This window comes from Argiope bruennichi, chromosome 4 (assembly GCF_947563725.1).
Source record: "Argiope bruennichi chromosome 4, qqArgBrue1.1, whole genome shotgun sequence".
In the NCBI taxonomy this organism is placed as follows: domain Eukaryota; kingdom Metazoa; phylum Arthropoda; class Arachnida; order Araneae; family Araneidae; genus Argiope; species Argiope bruennichi.
This window is the reverse complement of record NC_079154.1, coordinates 102,402,567-102,419,803: the sequence shown is the minus strand read 5'-3', so window position 1 is coordinate 102,419,803 and position 17,237 is coordinate 102,402,567. Positions and strand designations below refer to the sequence as shown.

At 30.7% G+C, this 17,237-nt stretch overlaps 1 protein-coding gene across 1 annotated transcript in view; it reads right to left on the bottom strand.

Moving 5' to 3' along the window:
* Window positions 1-833: 833 nt before the first annotated feature.
* Window positions 834-17,237, bottom strand: part of LOC129966392 (uncharacterized) — a 53,263-nt gene continuing 36,859 nt past the window's right edge. Inside the window, exons 9-15 of the mRNA XM_056080815.1 lie at window positions 15,135-15,282; window positions 13,768-13,936; window positions 11,437-11,619; window positions 8,942-9,183; window positions 5,586-5,792; window positions 3,572-3,764; window positions 834-1,171 (exon numbers count right to left, since the gene is read on the bottom strand). Coding sequence (XP_055936790.1) covers window positions 1,012-1,171; window positions 3,572-3,764; window positions 5,586-5,792; window positions 8,942-9,183; window positions 11,437-11,619; window positions 13,768-13,936; window positions 15,135-15,282 — 1,302 coding nt within the window. The 3' untranslated portion in view covers window positions 834-1,011. The remainder of the gene's footprint in view (window positions 1,172-3,571; window positions 3,765-5,585; window positions 5,793-8,941; window positions 9,184-11,436; window positions 11,620-13,767; window positions 13,937-15,134; window positions 15,283-17,237) is intronic.

The window sequence follows — 17,237 nt, the reverse complement described above, 5'->3', positions numbered from 1 at the left end:
ATACAGCGACATGCTGTTGTCCCGTCGGGACAATTATTTTCCTTCGACCGAACAGTATTTTTCAGTCTTTTTATGCATTCTTTGTCAACTTTACTTGGCAAAATTCCTCGTGGTAATCTTTTTGAATTTTTCAAATCCATAAAATTTTATTCGCTCATTTAAATTGTGCTTAATTTTTGAGAATTTCGTTTATAATCTTTCGTAGTAAAATTTTTATTCACTCATATTACTATGATTTTATTTCTCTGTTTGGTGCAGCATAGTCAACATTTTGGTTTTTGTGCCATAAAAAATAAAGCTGAACCAAATCCATTATATGAACTATTCTATGACTTCATGAAATTATTTTTTGGGTTCCTTCCACAGCATTATGTGTAATCAATATTGTATAAATACACTTCTAAATTTTAAATAAATTCTTTATAGGAAAACTAGCTTATGAATGGTTTTCATGAGATGACTTCAGAAAAATTTTTGTAACTTTATTCAATCACAATTCTCATAATCAAAACTATTCTTTGATAGAACTTTAACTGGTCTTGGATATGTTGTAAGAAGTGTTAAAAGTGTCCAGATGATTTCATAGATGGGTCACACAGCTTAACAATGGTGGGAATGTAACCTCCTTATTGTTGATGTTAGAAAAAGCCTCTCATTAAAACTTTTTTCATACAGGCATATTATTAAATATTTTGAAAAATGTTGAGTATAATGATGTCATATTTAATCAGCAATTAAATATTTTCTGTATTGAGATGGGGAAGTTTTAAATGTTTCGAAATAATATGACAATGAAATTTTATAGTTTAAAACAGACATTAAACATATAATTGATTTTTATAACTTTAATGATTCATTGAGCCATATTTATATACAAAATATCAACAAAAAATATACAAACACAGCAAAATAAGTTCTTAAAAGAAAAATAGTGACTTATTGTATCATCTTGACTAAGTCTGATGTGTATTGAATTTTGCTTTTACTGAAAAAGCAGTATGAGAGCAATTTCTATAACGCATTGGCTATTGAAGAATTCACATAGCAAGGTGGTACAAAAGAATCTGGTTGCACAATGCCGTTCACAGCTGCGTATGTTGACATGCACCCACCGAGTATTCCATAAACAATGATGACAATTAAGTATATCTTTTCATGAAGAGGAATGTATCTATGAGAAGGAAAAAAAGCATAAAATAATTTTTTTTCACTAATCGATAAAAATTTTCTTTAAATGTTTGAAAGTTTTATAAATGAGAATTAATTTTCACATAATAAAAAATCAGTTTCAAAACACAGCAAATCATTTCATAAAATTCTGTCTGATCATAATAGAATTAATTCAAAATACTCGTCAAGAAGTACTAGGCAGTTGATAATTATTTTTCTTTTTGAAGTAATATGTTTTTCTGCTTCAAATTTCCATAATTTATTATTATAGCAATTGCATTAAAGCTTCAATTAGAGAAAGTTATGCTATTTGAGTTCTTCCTGTAAATGCGCCATGTCATATATTGTTACAAACCTATAATGTTGCTTCCCAGCACGGTTAGTTCAATCATTGGAAAGACCGTTTTACAATCTGTGTGTGTTGATCGGGTGCCGCGTCAGTAATCTCAGAGCTTGGAGACAATCTTGGCGACCATTTGGCGCCATTGACTTTGGGGACAAAATAGATATTACTGGAAACTTCAAGAATTTTAGCAATCCAACCAATAGGAATTGAGATAAGCCTGATTGGTCAAGAACTTCTCAGCCCGCCTCCCGGGAACTTTAAAAGGCCGACAGTTTCAAGTTGCAGTCAGTCGGAGTCGGAGTCAAGCATCGAGTCTTCGAGAGGATAACCAAGCAACGAAGAACCAGCGTTGTGGAGCTCAAGCGATTGCTGAACTGAACTGTGCGGCGAGTCCTGGTGTTTATTATGGAAGCAGCATCGAGTACTGTGAGGAGTAGCCAGTCTTGTAGAAGTGTGTCGGCTGTTGGACACATGGAGACAGTGGAGAATTGCAGTCGTTTGGAGAGACCGCAGAGTGAAGTTACGAAGATTCCCTATCCTGCTGAATTCTGTCTGGCCGCTTTGTGTGCTGTTGGTGTTATTGATACTGATTATTACTTGTGGGCTACTGTCTGTTGTAGTGTGCTGCTATGTGTTTCCTGCTTTCTTCTCGGCTGTGCTTTTGTCGTCTCTGTGTCTTCGTGTTTAATAAAAGTCGTCGTTCGCTATTGAGGCCTGCTGATTGTGTTCACACCATACGCTCACCACAAGCGAATGTAGTGACTTAACGGATTAAGTAGTGGAATTGAAGTGCTCCATTACAATATATTGTTCTCAATATATGTTATTAAGTTCTCGTATATGAAGTATGGAGAAAGTATTGTTATCGTCAAAAAATTGAAATTCGAGATTTCGATGGACTTCAAAGTTTTAATCCTCCCTGAATTCTAAAAACACATTTTTGGAAAATGTCTGTCAGTCTGTGAAAAAAGCAACTAAAAATGCGCCTTGAGCTAGACGGATGAAATTTGGTATACGGTCTTGACACCAAATTTGTAGATTTCTGTCGAATTCTGAACAAAATCTGCTTAGAGGAAGTCTGTCGGCCGTTCGAATATAAATTAGCACCATATTTACGAAACGAAGAGAGCTTAATAAATAGGATTCGGTTCGGATTGATCATCTATAGTGTAGACACTTATCAAATTTTGAGCCAAATCAAACAAGGAGTTTGCTGTCTGTCGGTCTATACTTTCACAATCATGTAAACGTTGTAACTCAAAAAGGCCATGGTTCAAATATGTGAAATATGAAACGTAATTTTACTACTACAAATATATTTCTCTGTCAAATTTTTGTTTCATTCGGCGAGGAAAATATACCCCTAAAACACAAATTCAATTATCCGACACTATTAATTAACCTTTTGCTAAAGATTAATCGCCAAAAAACTCGTCAAGTATCATAGAATAGATTCTATAAAAATGCTAAATTCACGCCAAAGGTTATAATTCCATAACTATTGCACGCCAATGCCATGCAAACAGTTCACTGGAATAATATTTTTATTAAAGAATATGCGAGAAAGTTTTGGGGAGATCACTTCCGCTAATTATCTTTGTTTTTGTTATGTTTTTTTGCAACATGGATGGCAGATGATTTCGTTAAATTAAAGCGCCTCTACATATTGTTACCTTTGTTTTTATTTTTAAATAGTGTTTAAGCAAATTTTTTAATTAGTAGTAAATTTCTTAAAAAGTATGCAATATTATAATTATCGCTTCAAAATTTGGATTTAAAAAATAAAAGGCCAACAACAACAAATCAAGCTATAAAATAAAAATAGAAATTTTCCTGTAACTATTGGGTTGCATAAAGTATTGAAATAAAACCTGTTCTTCATTGCCAAACCACCTTTAAATGTGTAAATAAATGTAAATTTTAGAGAAAGTAAGAGTAAATTTATGTATTTTCATAAAAAGATAATGTTGTACATATGTAAATAACAATTTTTATAATATCTGGAAGAAACATTTTGTATTTACAAGGAATAGAGTGAGTAAAAAAGCATCTAACCTTTCAGGCCAGTCGGATTGCGTTAGTGAACACAGCCGATAGTAGAAGATGCAAGGAAAAACAGAAGCTGTTAGAGTTATTGCAGATCCTCCAACCAGGCTGAGAACTTTGCCGAATTTGGGGATGGATTGGGCCATGAAAATTATGAAGAGCATCATAGATGATCGTATAACAACTCTCTTCCATCCAAACTCTTAAAAAAGAAAAAGAAATTTGAAACTAGGCATATTTGGTGGTAACAATTAAATCAGTTTGAAAATAAAGTTAATGGGCTAAACTTGCACGTAATGTAGTCTCTTCAACAGAAGTCAAAACTATGGCCTCTCTACGTTTTTAAAAGAATAATAGAATGAATAAAAAGATTGCAATTCGACATAATGCTTTAGTTATTATTAAAATTGTTTTTTTTGTACTGGTGGACAAAATTTAAACATAGATGTCTAGTGAGCAATATCAACTGCGAACACAGCTTGTGAGGATTTACATGAAAGGCGGGATGCAATGCGAATCAATCAATCTACAAATTTTTGCTAGCTATTCTATAAAGCACATGAAATTGTAAAAAAAAAAAATTGTTTTCTAGATATTTTGTGAGAGCACCAATGCCTCCTGAATGTGGCATTTGAAAAAGTTGGAAGGACATAATTCTTTGAAAAGCAAAGTAAGATCATTCAGGCATCACTTGAATGGTTACGAGTAGCGCTGAAAAATTTGAAAGCTAGAGGAAGCAATATAATAGATGCAACCAGGAATTTATCATCGTCCACAGTGTTGTCTCTTAATTTTGGGTAAGATTTTAAGAAAATAGACAGTGTGGCACGTGCTATTATTCTCGCAGTTATTTTCTCCAGGGCAACTGATACATCATTCCTAATAACGAAAAAGAAATCAATGTAGCAAATGATCAAATGACAAGACAGTGTTATACAACTTTAGAGATTCTAGCATCTCAAAAACCTATTGCAAGACATTTGCAATATACAAGAGTTTACGCCTAATGACTACTGTTTCAGACAATCCATCGTAGAAATCTTCTGCATTGGTCTCGCTTGTATTGCAATTGGACCGAGAATAAAAGAGACAATATTTTATTTACAAATGAGAGTCAATTCAATCTTTTTTGATAAAGGGTGGCAATACGACTTTCCATGCGATACTTAGTGTATCGGTATTGGTCCTTGCCAATCCAAGGAAGATTTTTGTTCCTGTTCAAACCAACATCTACAACAGCTCTTCTTGATGAATAGACTCAATCGATAGAACATTGTTGACGAGGGAAGTCGACAAACTGGAATTGTAACTCTGGGACAAGGATTAGATCTGAGGATTCTTGTGACATCCTAAGTGAGTGAGGTGCTGCATTGGGATTGAATGATGGTCAAGAATTCAGCTGATTCAGTCTAGACCAGTGCTCGAACTCTTCCATGGAATGCTCAGCTAGCTGGTTTTCATATAAACCGACCATCTCAGTGATGGCTGACTGAAATTAATTCAATGTGATTTTTGTTTAGCAATTGATACTAAAGACTTTCATCCAGGAAAACGATTATTAAGAAAGTACTCGTAGCATCGTGATATGAGCAGACATGATGGTCAAGAATTGCATGCCGTTACATTGGCTTGAAACCGGAACTGTAATCGCTGCAATGATATTTACTACCTCACATTTGCCGTTTTCGTCATGATTCCGGTTGAATATGTTCCTTTTTCCGAATCAATCTGTTTCAACAGTTTCATATTCTGTCACTTTTCTTGTTCGTTATATCATGTTTCATGTGCTGTCTTCAACGATTTGTCAATCATTCAAATCATTCATCTCATACGCGCGCGCGCGTACACACACACACACACACACACACACACACACACAACACACACACACACACACACACACACACACACACACACACACACACACACACACACACACACACACACACACACACACACACACACACACACACACACACACACACACACACCAATATCCATAAAATATAATTTGGGAACTTACTGTTGGGAATTTTGAAAAATTCCTCGAATTCTTGTGACGATGCGTTAATAACCAAAAGAAAGGCAAAAAGCATGTGTAGAGCTAAAAGCACTTGTATAACTGACTTGACAGTAGAGTTAGATATGGAATCTATGACATCATCTTGTACTTTGTCGCCATATGTTACGTATCCCAGAATGGCAACAGGCAAATATAAAAGAAGTAGAACTGAAAGATGAAATTCGCTATTTATTATAAAAACACAAATGAAATTATCACGTTATTGACTCATTAATATAATTATACATTAATATAATTATAATTTTATTCAAGACAGAAGTTTAAATTTATATTCTTCTCTTTTATGGTAAAGGAATTATTTCTGGAACTATTGCTTTAGTTTATTGAGTTGTTTGAAAGTGATAACATTAAAGACAGAACTATATTTTAATTTAGATATAACTGAATTTTTTTAATAGTTAGGAAATATACATTATAATGGTCATTTTTCTTAGAAATATATGCTGGGTGCTTTCAGTGCAAAGAAATTTCATAAAAATTACGCTTTTAAAGGCCTGATGGTCCCATTTATTTTTTGAATCCGATAATCAGTTTATGAAACCAATAATTCACCTGTCGTTTCAAAAATTATTAAATTATCAATGAAATTTTGATTACAATCACCAAATTATTAATTTTGAATGCTATCTAAAGTTCCATGTATTTTTGGATTAAAAGAATTTATGTTATTATTAAAAAACAGTCAATCTCAATTTTTGATTTTTTGTTTGCTATTTTTTAAATGCATATTCGTTTGAACCAAAATATAATTTTGCCAATTTAGTTTTACTTAATAACTAAACTGAATAACCTAACTCTAGAACACAATTTTCTTTCGGAAAATAAAGAAAGAAAAAAGTAATTTCTTCCAAAATTTTCTGTTTTGCTCAGCATGCTCATTTCTGAATAATATTGAATCTTTTTGCATGTTATTCAAAATAATAGCTAATTTTACTAATTACTTTAATTTTAATAATTTTATTATTCAGCTAATTTTAATAATATGCGAAAATTATATTTTTTGCTAGCTGGATAAACCTAATCGAATGATTTTATTATAAACGATATTATTATTATATTTATTATATTATTATTTAAAAAATATCAAAAACTGACAAAATACTATTGTATGTGGACCCAATAGTCACATTTTGACCAAACTGCTCTCTTATGGAAAGGATGCATAAAATAAATATAAATATTATTTTATAAATATTTAGATTTAAATTGCAAACAGAACTGAAGCTGTGTAACGGAATTTGATATAATAATTATTGATATACTGGAAAAAGCCATAAAATATGTTGCATGAAAAACCCTTTTCAGAATGACTAAAATTTAATACATTCCATTTATCTAGCCAAAAGGAATTTCTTCCTGATATCTCAAATACTGCATTTCTATCTTGAGTTCGAGATTAACAAATTGTTTGATACAGAATGAAAAAATGAAAACAAGTTTTGAATAGCATTAATGAATCTGATATAAAAGCCTACAAGTGTTTGATTAAAATACTCTTTGATTGCTTTATCTAACCATTGCTAGAAGCTTTTGATATCGTTAGATTCTTTAGACCCTTGCTATTGCCGTAAAATAGAAAAAGAAAAAGAATTCGAGTTTTATTTTTTGTGGAAAATATCTTATTAGGTCACAATTTCTATGTTAAATCTACGGAAGAAAGTTTCTTATTCTCTTGACCTAGCTGCTATATGAAAAGAGACACTAAATGACATTCATTTCAAGTTAAAAGAGCAGCTGATCTGAATCAAGGGTTACTAAATGCCTGTTATACCAAATGGCTGTAAATAAATAGAAAAATATTTCGTCAGATTAAAAGTGCTAATCAAAATAAACTTTGCTTCCATTTAAGAGATAAATGAACTGATCTTTCGTTAATTAGAAGTATTAGTAAAGGATATTGATTAAAAACATTAAGTAAAAAACCTTGAAGAATTAACACTATCGAATCTTCAATACTTGATATACATCTCTAAATTATGATAATCAAAAACACTTTTCTTCACCAGGAAGTTTTACAATTCAGGTGCACATTTACCATCATTTTGAGTCACTTTACTCTAATCTTGTTAAAGAGGGCTGTTTTGAAGAAGGAACAAATCAAAGACCAGAAAATGAAAATGTTCTATAAAACGTTTGGGGCAAAATTCAATAAAGTTTATTTAATTACATTTCTTGCATTCACCAAATCAAAAGGACTGACAATTTCTATACTGGACAAAACGGGGAAATATCAAAATATAATGAATCTTATATGAATTGATATTAGTAGTGAAGTTGATAGAAGATGAAACCTTTTAATAGTTCACCAAATAGGAGTCATTTTTGACAGGGCCCGACTTTGCCTAATTGGGGTCCGGAGCAAAAACGTTTTTGGGGCCCCTCTCTGCTTCACCACTTTAGTAATGAAGAACCGAACTTTATGGAAGTATTTAAATTTTTCACCTCATTATAAATATATAATAAGAGAATTGACTAGAACCTAAAATAGCTATGAAGCCTCCCCCCCCCTGCAATGGTCAGACGAAATATCGTTCTGTCCATTATATTGATTTTCTGACAATTCTATTTATTTTTATTTGTTGTAAAATATTTTGTTTAAATAAAAGTTTATTAAAGAAGGAAACGTAAAATAAACTTTCTATTCGATTTGGGGGCCCCTCTGATGTGGGGGCCCGGGGCAACTGACCCGTATGCCCCTGCCTTAATCAGGCTCTGGTTTTTGAACAGTCGGTGGAGGGATGATTACCAAATAGCATATCGTTGCAAACTGGGATACTGGTGAAATGCAGATATTTACTGCTATTGGATTTGAATTACTGCCCTTACACTGCTCTGAGATTTTGACAAAAAGCCACAATAGTCCTATAATGCAGGAAAGAAACTAAGAAAAAAAATAACTTTATTGGTTAAAAATATTGTTAAGGAAGATCGGGCATGTTAGTTTTATATTATTATCTATCTTCTTTTACAAATAAACTTCTCACTCTAGCACTTATCAAACGAAAATTAAAATTTTTTTGCCGACCGAATTCTTGTTTTCTAGATTATTATTTTAGAATTTGGGAATATCAATTTTAAAACAATAAATCTTATGCTCAGAGCTGCAAGTTTAGGTTTACTGAATAAGCAGTGTCTTAAAAAGAACTTTGATGAATTCATTTGAGCTGATACAAATTAATGATAACTCTAAAACATAACTCGGGCAATAAAAGGATGCTCAATAGTTTAATTGAAATAAGAGTTATATTCAGCGAGAGGAGAAAAAGTTCATATTTTATAAAAAAGTCATATCTTACAGGCAAAGCCCATAGTAGCCGCCTTCGCAAAATCATTCCTGTTTTTCATGTCATTCTGAAATGTCGGAAAAGAGGCCGCTCCTCCAAATGAGAAATAAATAGTCCCGAAAGCGAGAAAGAATTTCGTAGGATCAGGAGAAGGATAATTAGGATGAATGGAGGACGCAGCATCTCTTGCAATGAGTACGATCAACAGTACACAGGCTGTGATGGTGGTGCCGAGAGCTATGACTGCAGCCGGCCTTTGAATAAACCAAAACATATTTAGTAATATATATTAGTAAAATACTTTTAATGATATTTTGTAAGGAAATAATGAAATTTGTTTAATTTTAAGCGCTTTAAAGCAAAATTTATTTTAACTGTTTTACTGAAAATTTAGTTGATCGAAAGTTATTAAATACTATGTGTATAGATTATCTGCAATGTTTGAGATGATGGCTTTGTGTTGTTTTGAGTCAAATCATGGGACGATTAACATTTCACACATCTCTTAGGCATCCTACCCAATGCCAAACCACATAATGACAATGAATAAAACATTTCAGCATATTATATTCCTAATAACTCATGGCAAGGCATGTGGCTTTCTATGGCCACCTCACATGATGAATTCCCTATCTGCATTCCAGACTTTGTTCATTCTTTATAAATTTCTACAAAGTTCTTATGCTTTTAGAAAAAACTGATACATAAAATATCTTTTATCTTTAATATTGGGAGCAGTAGTTTATGATTTTATGATGAGAAACAAATATGCATTGTAAAGAAGTTAAGCATAATTACAAAGAATTTCAGAAATTTTCTAAATATTATAGCCATAATTTTATACACAGTTATTCCGAGAAAACGATACAGAAAGCCCACAAAATTTCTTAATAATGTCAAGATTTTATTAAGAAAATATTCAGAATCTATATGAAAAGAGGAGTAGATACTGAGGCTATTTTTTACTTATTTAATTAATTCCCATTAAATTACAGGCAATATTTTTCGAAGCACATGAAAACAGTACTTAATTTTTGGTCACACTCTCAGTAGCATGGAATATTTGATGGAGGCAACGATATCAATAATTATTTAATTCAGGATAATTATATCTTATATTTTTGTTAGATATCTTTACTCTTTAAAATCATCATTATGATCTCACCGAAAGATATCCTTGCAGGCACATTAAATGGAAATATTTTCTATCTTGGTATATCATTAGCTCAAGTATCTGTAAGATTTGAACTTATATAAGTGTGCAATTTTAGGCTTTTGTGCACTGTGGGTTTGATAGTTGCAACTATCAACAACTGTAGGACAATTGATTTTGATGGAATAGTTTCAAAAGTTAATCTTACATGACAGCTGCTTTCGTTTTGTATGCCTTATCATTTACTCTTTTTTTTTAATGCAATACTGTGGAATCTTTATAAATTTCTTCCTGTATAAGGATTGACAAACACAATAGTACATGTTTACCTTACTTAGTCCTGTAGTTTCACTGAGCCTTTCTCCGATACTATTTCAGTGAATAAAAATGGATAATATGCCTTTTCTTGAATTAAAGGTTTTATTAAAGGATTATTAAACAGCTTCTATATAAGAATATAAAAAACGGAGCAGATCATACTTCCCTTACTTAGTCTGATAATTTTACTAAACCCCTCTTCGGTATTGTTTCAATAAATTAGGACACATATTGAATCTTTTCTGAGGATTTTTTTTTGACGAGTTCTTATATTGTCACGTAGGTACTCTAGTGTGGAACTCAATGACACACACAAGAGGTAGAGCTAAACTAATTTATTAACTCAAATCTGAACTCAGAACACAGTGACTGCCAAATCTTCTGCTTTTATACTGGCAGGGAAAGTTCCAGAATACTTTTCTGGAGACAGTAAGAAAAGTCCAGAACACTTGTCTGGTAAACTAAAGAAATGTCCAGAATCTACTGGAACATGAAATAAAGAGAAACATAAAATCAAGGAATTAAATATTTACACAAACTGTGAATAGCATTGTCTCTAGCAAGATTCGAACTTACAATCTCTTGATTATGAGACCAGTGCTATGACCATTCGGCCATAGAGAGACGACAGCATCTTTTCAATGCGGCAATATAGCGGTTCATTAAATAGTCACTCTTTCATCAAAATGCTTTTCATTCGTTAAATTTGACTATTTTTTAAAATTCCTGGGAAAAAAATACCCCAGTACTCATAATTATAAAATATTAGGTTATAATCATTCATGGATGTAGTAACATTCAAATAATAATGTTGGGAAAATAAATGCACTTAAATTGCATTATTAATATTAATTATAAACTAAATTTTAGAGGTGTTAATTATTTTCTTAAATTCATCAAACCGAAATTTAACAAGACTAAATATAACAAGGTTTTGATAGAATTTTGAGCGCCCGTGCAAATAAACATTATAAAATATGTGAAAGAAAAATTTCAAATTTATTTGCAGAAGAATGATGAAAGAAATTTACTTCACCAAAAATCATCTGGAGTTCCCAGCCACATCAGGGGACAGAGACAGACAGCTAATATTAGGACCCAATAGCAGAATGTGACTCCACTGTTGTGAGCGACAGACGCGATCAGCTGAGATGATAGAAGGAGAAACACAATGGCCACACCAAACAGATTGACGTCGATGCAGAATGAGACGAAAACTCTAATAATTATAAAACAGATAGTTTTAAAATGCTTGTTTTATTACTAATCGACTTCAGCATATCCTTTTGTCCCTACGTCTAATATATCTTTCTGTTTCTTATTAAAACGATGCCCGGGATTCAAACGCCAAAAAGGGTGTGAGATTCTGTTCATTGATGTGTTCGTTATGAAAACGCATTACTTCAATATTTTCAGAATTTTATTGTCTATTAATTCAAATGAATTTTCCTCCCATGCGAGTCTTATCATATGATAATGAATTTAAGAAAAAAATAATCTTAGAATATCATAATATCTTTAATGAATTGTAAATTAAATCCTACGAAACGGTAATTAAAATTTTAAAAAAAGTTTATATTTAGTATTCTAATGAAAAAGTGCATTAAAGAGAGTTTTTATTAAATTTATTCATTCTATGACATTTTGATTTTGGGATATAATTATTGTGAGTTGAATTTAAAACGTGAGATTTCTTTTATCAATGAATTTATATAGGAATATTCAAATAATTATTTTATGCATCCTGATTATCTAGATAAAAGCAGCGCGATTGATTATTTACGAAAAAAAATGGCGAGCCCCAGGAAAAATTGCTTGTTTGCAGCAACATATAAACACTAAATCTACTTTTGTAGTGTATTATGCATTTCTCTGTAAATTCAACAAACAGCCTCATAGTTTATACAAGAAATTCATGGAAGATGGTCATGTGGAAAGAGAAAATCTCAAATGAAAAGTCAAATGAAAATATTTGAGCATATGCGAACTACTTTCGAACGTAACTCAAGGAAATATAGTCTATTGTATGGTGGTACATAAGAAATAACGTTTATATATCATGCATGCCTGCTACTTTTCAATATTTGGAAGATCGAAAGGAATTCAATAAGAAGGGACTTTATGCGTAACAAGAAATGGACTTACAATTAGCATAATAAATAAAGCTCATGTTGAATTAATAAAATAAAACTTTGAAATTTCATTTATCCAGTCATATATAAAATGTTTTTCTATCTATCGTCGTTCATTAGCAATAAATATTTCAAATCTGCTCTTCCTTTTTTGAATAACACCGTTTATGGCATTATAAAAACAGTATTTATAACATTGAAATTACTTGATAAAACGTCATATCATAAGATATTGTATTGAAATAATTTTATCGTTTAGATGAAGAAAATATATCAATACAAAAACGATATGTTACCGAAAAGGTATTAAAGAGGTTATTCTTTATAAAATGAAACTGAAATGAATACAACTTTTAATATTTATCTGCTAAAATGTTTTCTGTCTAGATACATCCTATAAAATCCATTAATCTGCGTAAATACAAGAATTGAAATTAATGGATAATGACAAAATTAGGTGGTAGTGGGAAAAAAATTTGCTATAAGCCAATAATATTATATTTACCAAATATATGTAATATAATTTTTACTAAATTTAATATACACAGATATTGTTCCAGATATAATTCTGGAAGTGATCTTAAGTCAATAATACATCGGAACAAAATTCAAGAATCGAAATACAAGTAAATCTCTGTATTGAAAGCAAAACTGTTCATTTTTCACAAAATTACCTATGTAATCCTAAGATGCGTAGCACTAAACTAGCCAAATGTAATTTGGTCAGTTGCAATTCACAATTGGAATTATATATCACTAATTAAGGTCATTGCAAGTTCGTGGTTACATTGCTGCCTTCTCCAATTGTTCGTTTCATTGCGATTATAGGGCCGTGATGGCCTGGTGGTAAGGTCTCGGCTTGTGAGCCTTAGGTTTCAGGTTTGAGACCCCTTTCCACCGAAGAACTGCCGTGTAAGGGGGTCTGTTGCACGATAAATCGTCAGGGTCAATCGTCCTCCCGTTGGTGTGGTGTGGAGAGGGGGGGCAGCTCAGGTGTCGTCCTCGTCATCTGACCGCGGTGCAAAATTACGAGGTCCGTCCCAAAATAATCCTAGTGTTGCTTTAAACGGGACGTTAAAATAACTAAACCAAACTGAACTTGCGATTATAATCTTTCAGAATAAATTTATTTGAGAAAGATATTAAATTTATACTTTAATTGGTATTTAATTTTTTATTATTATTGTTAGAGAATTGAGACGAGCTAGTGCATGCAGAGATCAGTAAACACTCACTGAGTTTTCTTTCCAAATGCCCTGTAGGCAATAGCCGGGTAAGGATATCGGCACTTTCCTTTGTATTCTTCATATCTTTCTTCTAGTATAGACCAACAACGACCAAGACATATTCCAGCGTACAGAGAATTCAAGCATGAAAATAACAGAAGAGGTATTCCACTCCAGCCTGAGAATAAATGAAATTATATCCTTGCTTATAATAATTTAGGAATAAATAACAGTAAAAAGTAACAGTAAACACTCGACCATTTCTGAGATTTAACAATTGTTATTAAAAAAAACTGAAGCAAAGATGTGATTTTATTATGTATGCATAGTTAATTAAAAATTTAAATATGACAGCAATTTAAATCATAAGACTTTGTTAATCGTAAACACTTTTTTGAGACCATTGATATTATGAAAGAAATTTCCCAATGAATGTATAGTAAAAGAATTTTACATGTCAAATAAAGGAAAACGATGCCTTATTCCCCTAGAAAATATGAGGCATACTTCAACTGCTATGATTCTACGTTGAGAGATAGCTTAAAAATGCTACATCTGTTTCAATAATTTTTGTTCAAGAAATTATGTTTGGTGTCTCCTTACGTTCTTATCTTATGAACGAAATCTTATCTTCTATATGAACCTGATATTTCAATAGCCCAAACAAACAATTAAATTATTTGAGAAGAGGTAAGTTTGAATATCAGAGAATTTTCTCGAGTTTAATGGAGCAAAATTAATTCTGGAAATATTCGAGCTCAAATCTCAATTATATATATAAACATATTTTCTGAATCCCAAGATTATGCCGAATGGATTCAATTTATTTCTTTTACTTTTACGATAAATTGCATATTTCGCAGGAAATGAAAGGATGCAAAATCACAGCTGCTATTTTTGTCATGTGATTTGATTGATTAATTTTATTTTTTGCTCTGTCATTTCGATGGTAGTTGGCATCTTGAGAGTTATTTATAACAGTACTCTAATAATAATATAAATAGAATAAAATTATGCAATGTTATGATATGATGATGAATGTTATGATAATTTCTGATGAATTATGAAGGTTATGATAATTTCTGATGAATTATGAATGTTATGATAATTTATGATGAATTATGAATGTTATGATAATTTCTGTGATTTTATTTTTAAGCACTGAAAGGAACTAAGAAATTTTAGTCTAAAATATTTTACACGAACTTCACAAAATGTCAAAATAGAGGCTATGTTGTGAAAATCTGGTAATAATCTCTTTTAAATAAATGAGAAAACGCTAATTTAAAAGTTATTCAGATTCTAGACAACTGACATCATACCGGTGTCATGTAGATTTAAAGTTTTCAATTTTTTTTTAAATCTTGGCGACTTACCAGCATCTCGCATAGCAGCTGGCAAAGCTAGGACTCCGCTACCTGCCATTTGGCCAACAATAAACACAGACGCAATCCAAAACGATAATCCTTTGCTTTCATGGCCGGTTGTTTTAGAGGTATCGTCTTCGTTAGTGTCATCTCCTCCCTGTATGTGAAAATGACTTTATTAATGAAGGGAAATTAATTAGTTCTCATAAGACTGGACAAATTATTTTTGCATTGAAAGTCATAATGCCTTCAAAATGAAATAACTTGCAAGAAATGTATCTTGACTGTATAGTATTTGAAAATAATATGATATCTACTTCGTATGAAAACATGATGCATTGCTTTGAAATGCATATTTCCACCTTCTAAAGTATATATGTACCGAATTTCATAGCTCTCGTCTAATGACCTATCCTATAGAACACCAAAACCCAAACTAAAAGCACTTTTTTTTAAAATACAGATATGAATAATTGCACAAAAACATTTTTACATTAAAAATCTGAATGATTTCAATATGAAATTACTAGAGTGAAATGTATTTTGGCAATATGTTTCAAAAGATGAAGTAATTAAATGTGCAGTTCTTTTCTAAGAGTATTTATACTTATAAAAAGAAATATTTGTTAGTTTGTATGTTGTCAAATATATAGAAGAGATCATTAAATGTAGTTATAAAATTTGCGCAGATATAATTTAGGAGACGAGCATGTGCTTTTCGAAATAATGTTTTTGAAATTTTAATCAATTAAAAATAGAGTAAGACTTTGCCCTTTTTATGCCATAACTTCCGAAAATATTATAATACAAATTTAATTCTTTTTTGTTTTTATTTTTGTAGGCTTAATAATATTAAAACTTAATTGTAACTTTTCAAAAAAAAGTTTTGCAAGATTTTTAACAACATAACCCTTTGCTGCAATGATATACTTTTGTTTGTTTCCATTGTTTCATCAAATATTTAATCACCTGATTTTCTTTCATCGTTTAAATCTGAAGCAAAAATAATTTTTTATTATTATCTGCACAGTTTACATAAAGAATCAGAGAGAAAAATAAAATTACCGGAAATAGAAATAATGTCATGTTTTAAAAAGATTATTTAGGTATTAAAGTTTTAATATCACTATGATACCACTGAATTGGATTTCAATAGACAAATTACTTTTTCCCCAAGGAAATCAAGAACATTACATTATGCAGACGAAAATTAATTTAAATTAAATTCAAACTCTTTTCTCGGCGAACTAGATGGCCACAAAAAATAGTCAACATTTTACAGTCAGTATTTTACAATAAACTCTGTCTATTCTCATGAAAGAAGATTACTATACTAAAATAACAAGTATTCAAAAAATATACAAATACCCAAAAGTAGACGAATAACTGATGAACAAAAGATATCGAGACAGAAATCACCAATTCCATATTCACATAATATTATGAATTTTGTAAAAATACAGATTCTTTATATTAGAAAAAAAAAATATGAGGTCTACAATGTGTGTTTACATTGAATTAACAAAATCTTTTTAAGTGAAGCAAATTATGATTAATTGCTTATTTATAATATATTCGAATATTAATTATTCATTTAAATATTTCAATTAAAAATCAAATTAAATTTTTCAATTAAGTACAATTTAATTAAAAATTTCACTTGACTTGTTTCCTAAAATAATAATTTTTTTAAGTAAGAAAATTATTAACAAATAATTATTGTCAATTTTCTATAATATTGTCATTTTAAAATTAATATTTTAGAATTTCAATTTTTTTAATGTTAAATTTTTTAAAAATTATTATTTTTGCCATTATTGCAAAAATTAATAAAAACGCACAATTCCAAAGATTACTTAAAAAATAAAACACAAATAAATTATTATCATGTTGATTAATGTAAAAAAATGTATTGAAAGGTGAAACAAACTGACGAAATTTTAAAAGAAGAGCTTCATTATATGCATTGTCTGGCGAGATGTCTAAATTCACCTCTAGTTCTATAAATAAAAACAATTATAAATACTTAACATAAGAAAAGAAGTATCTCCTTTTTAAACTCATGGTTAAATATAATACAATAAAGTTCTAATACTACTTATTTAGAGGAAA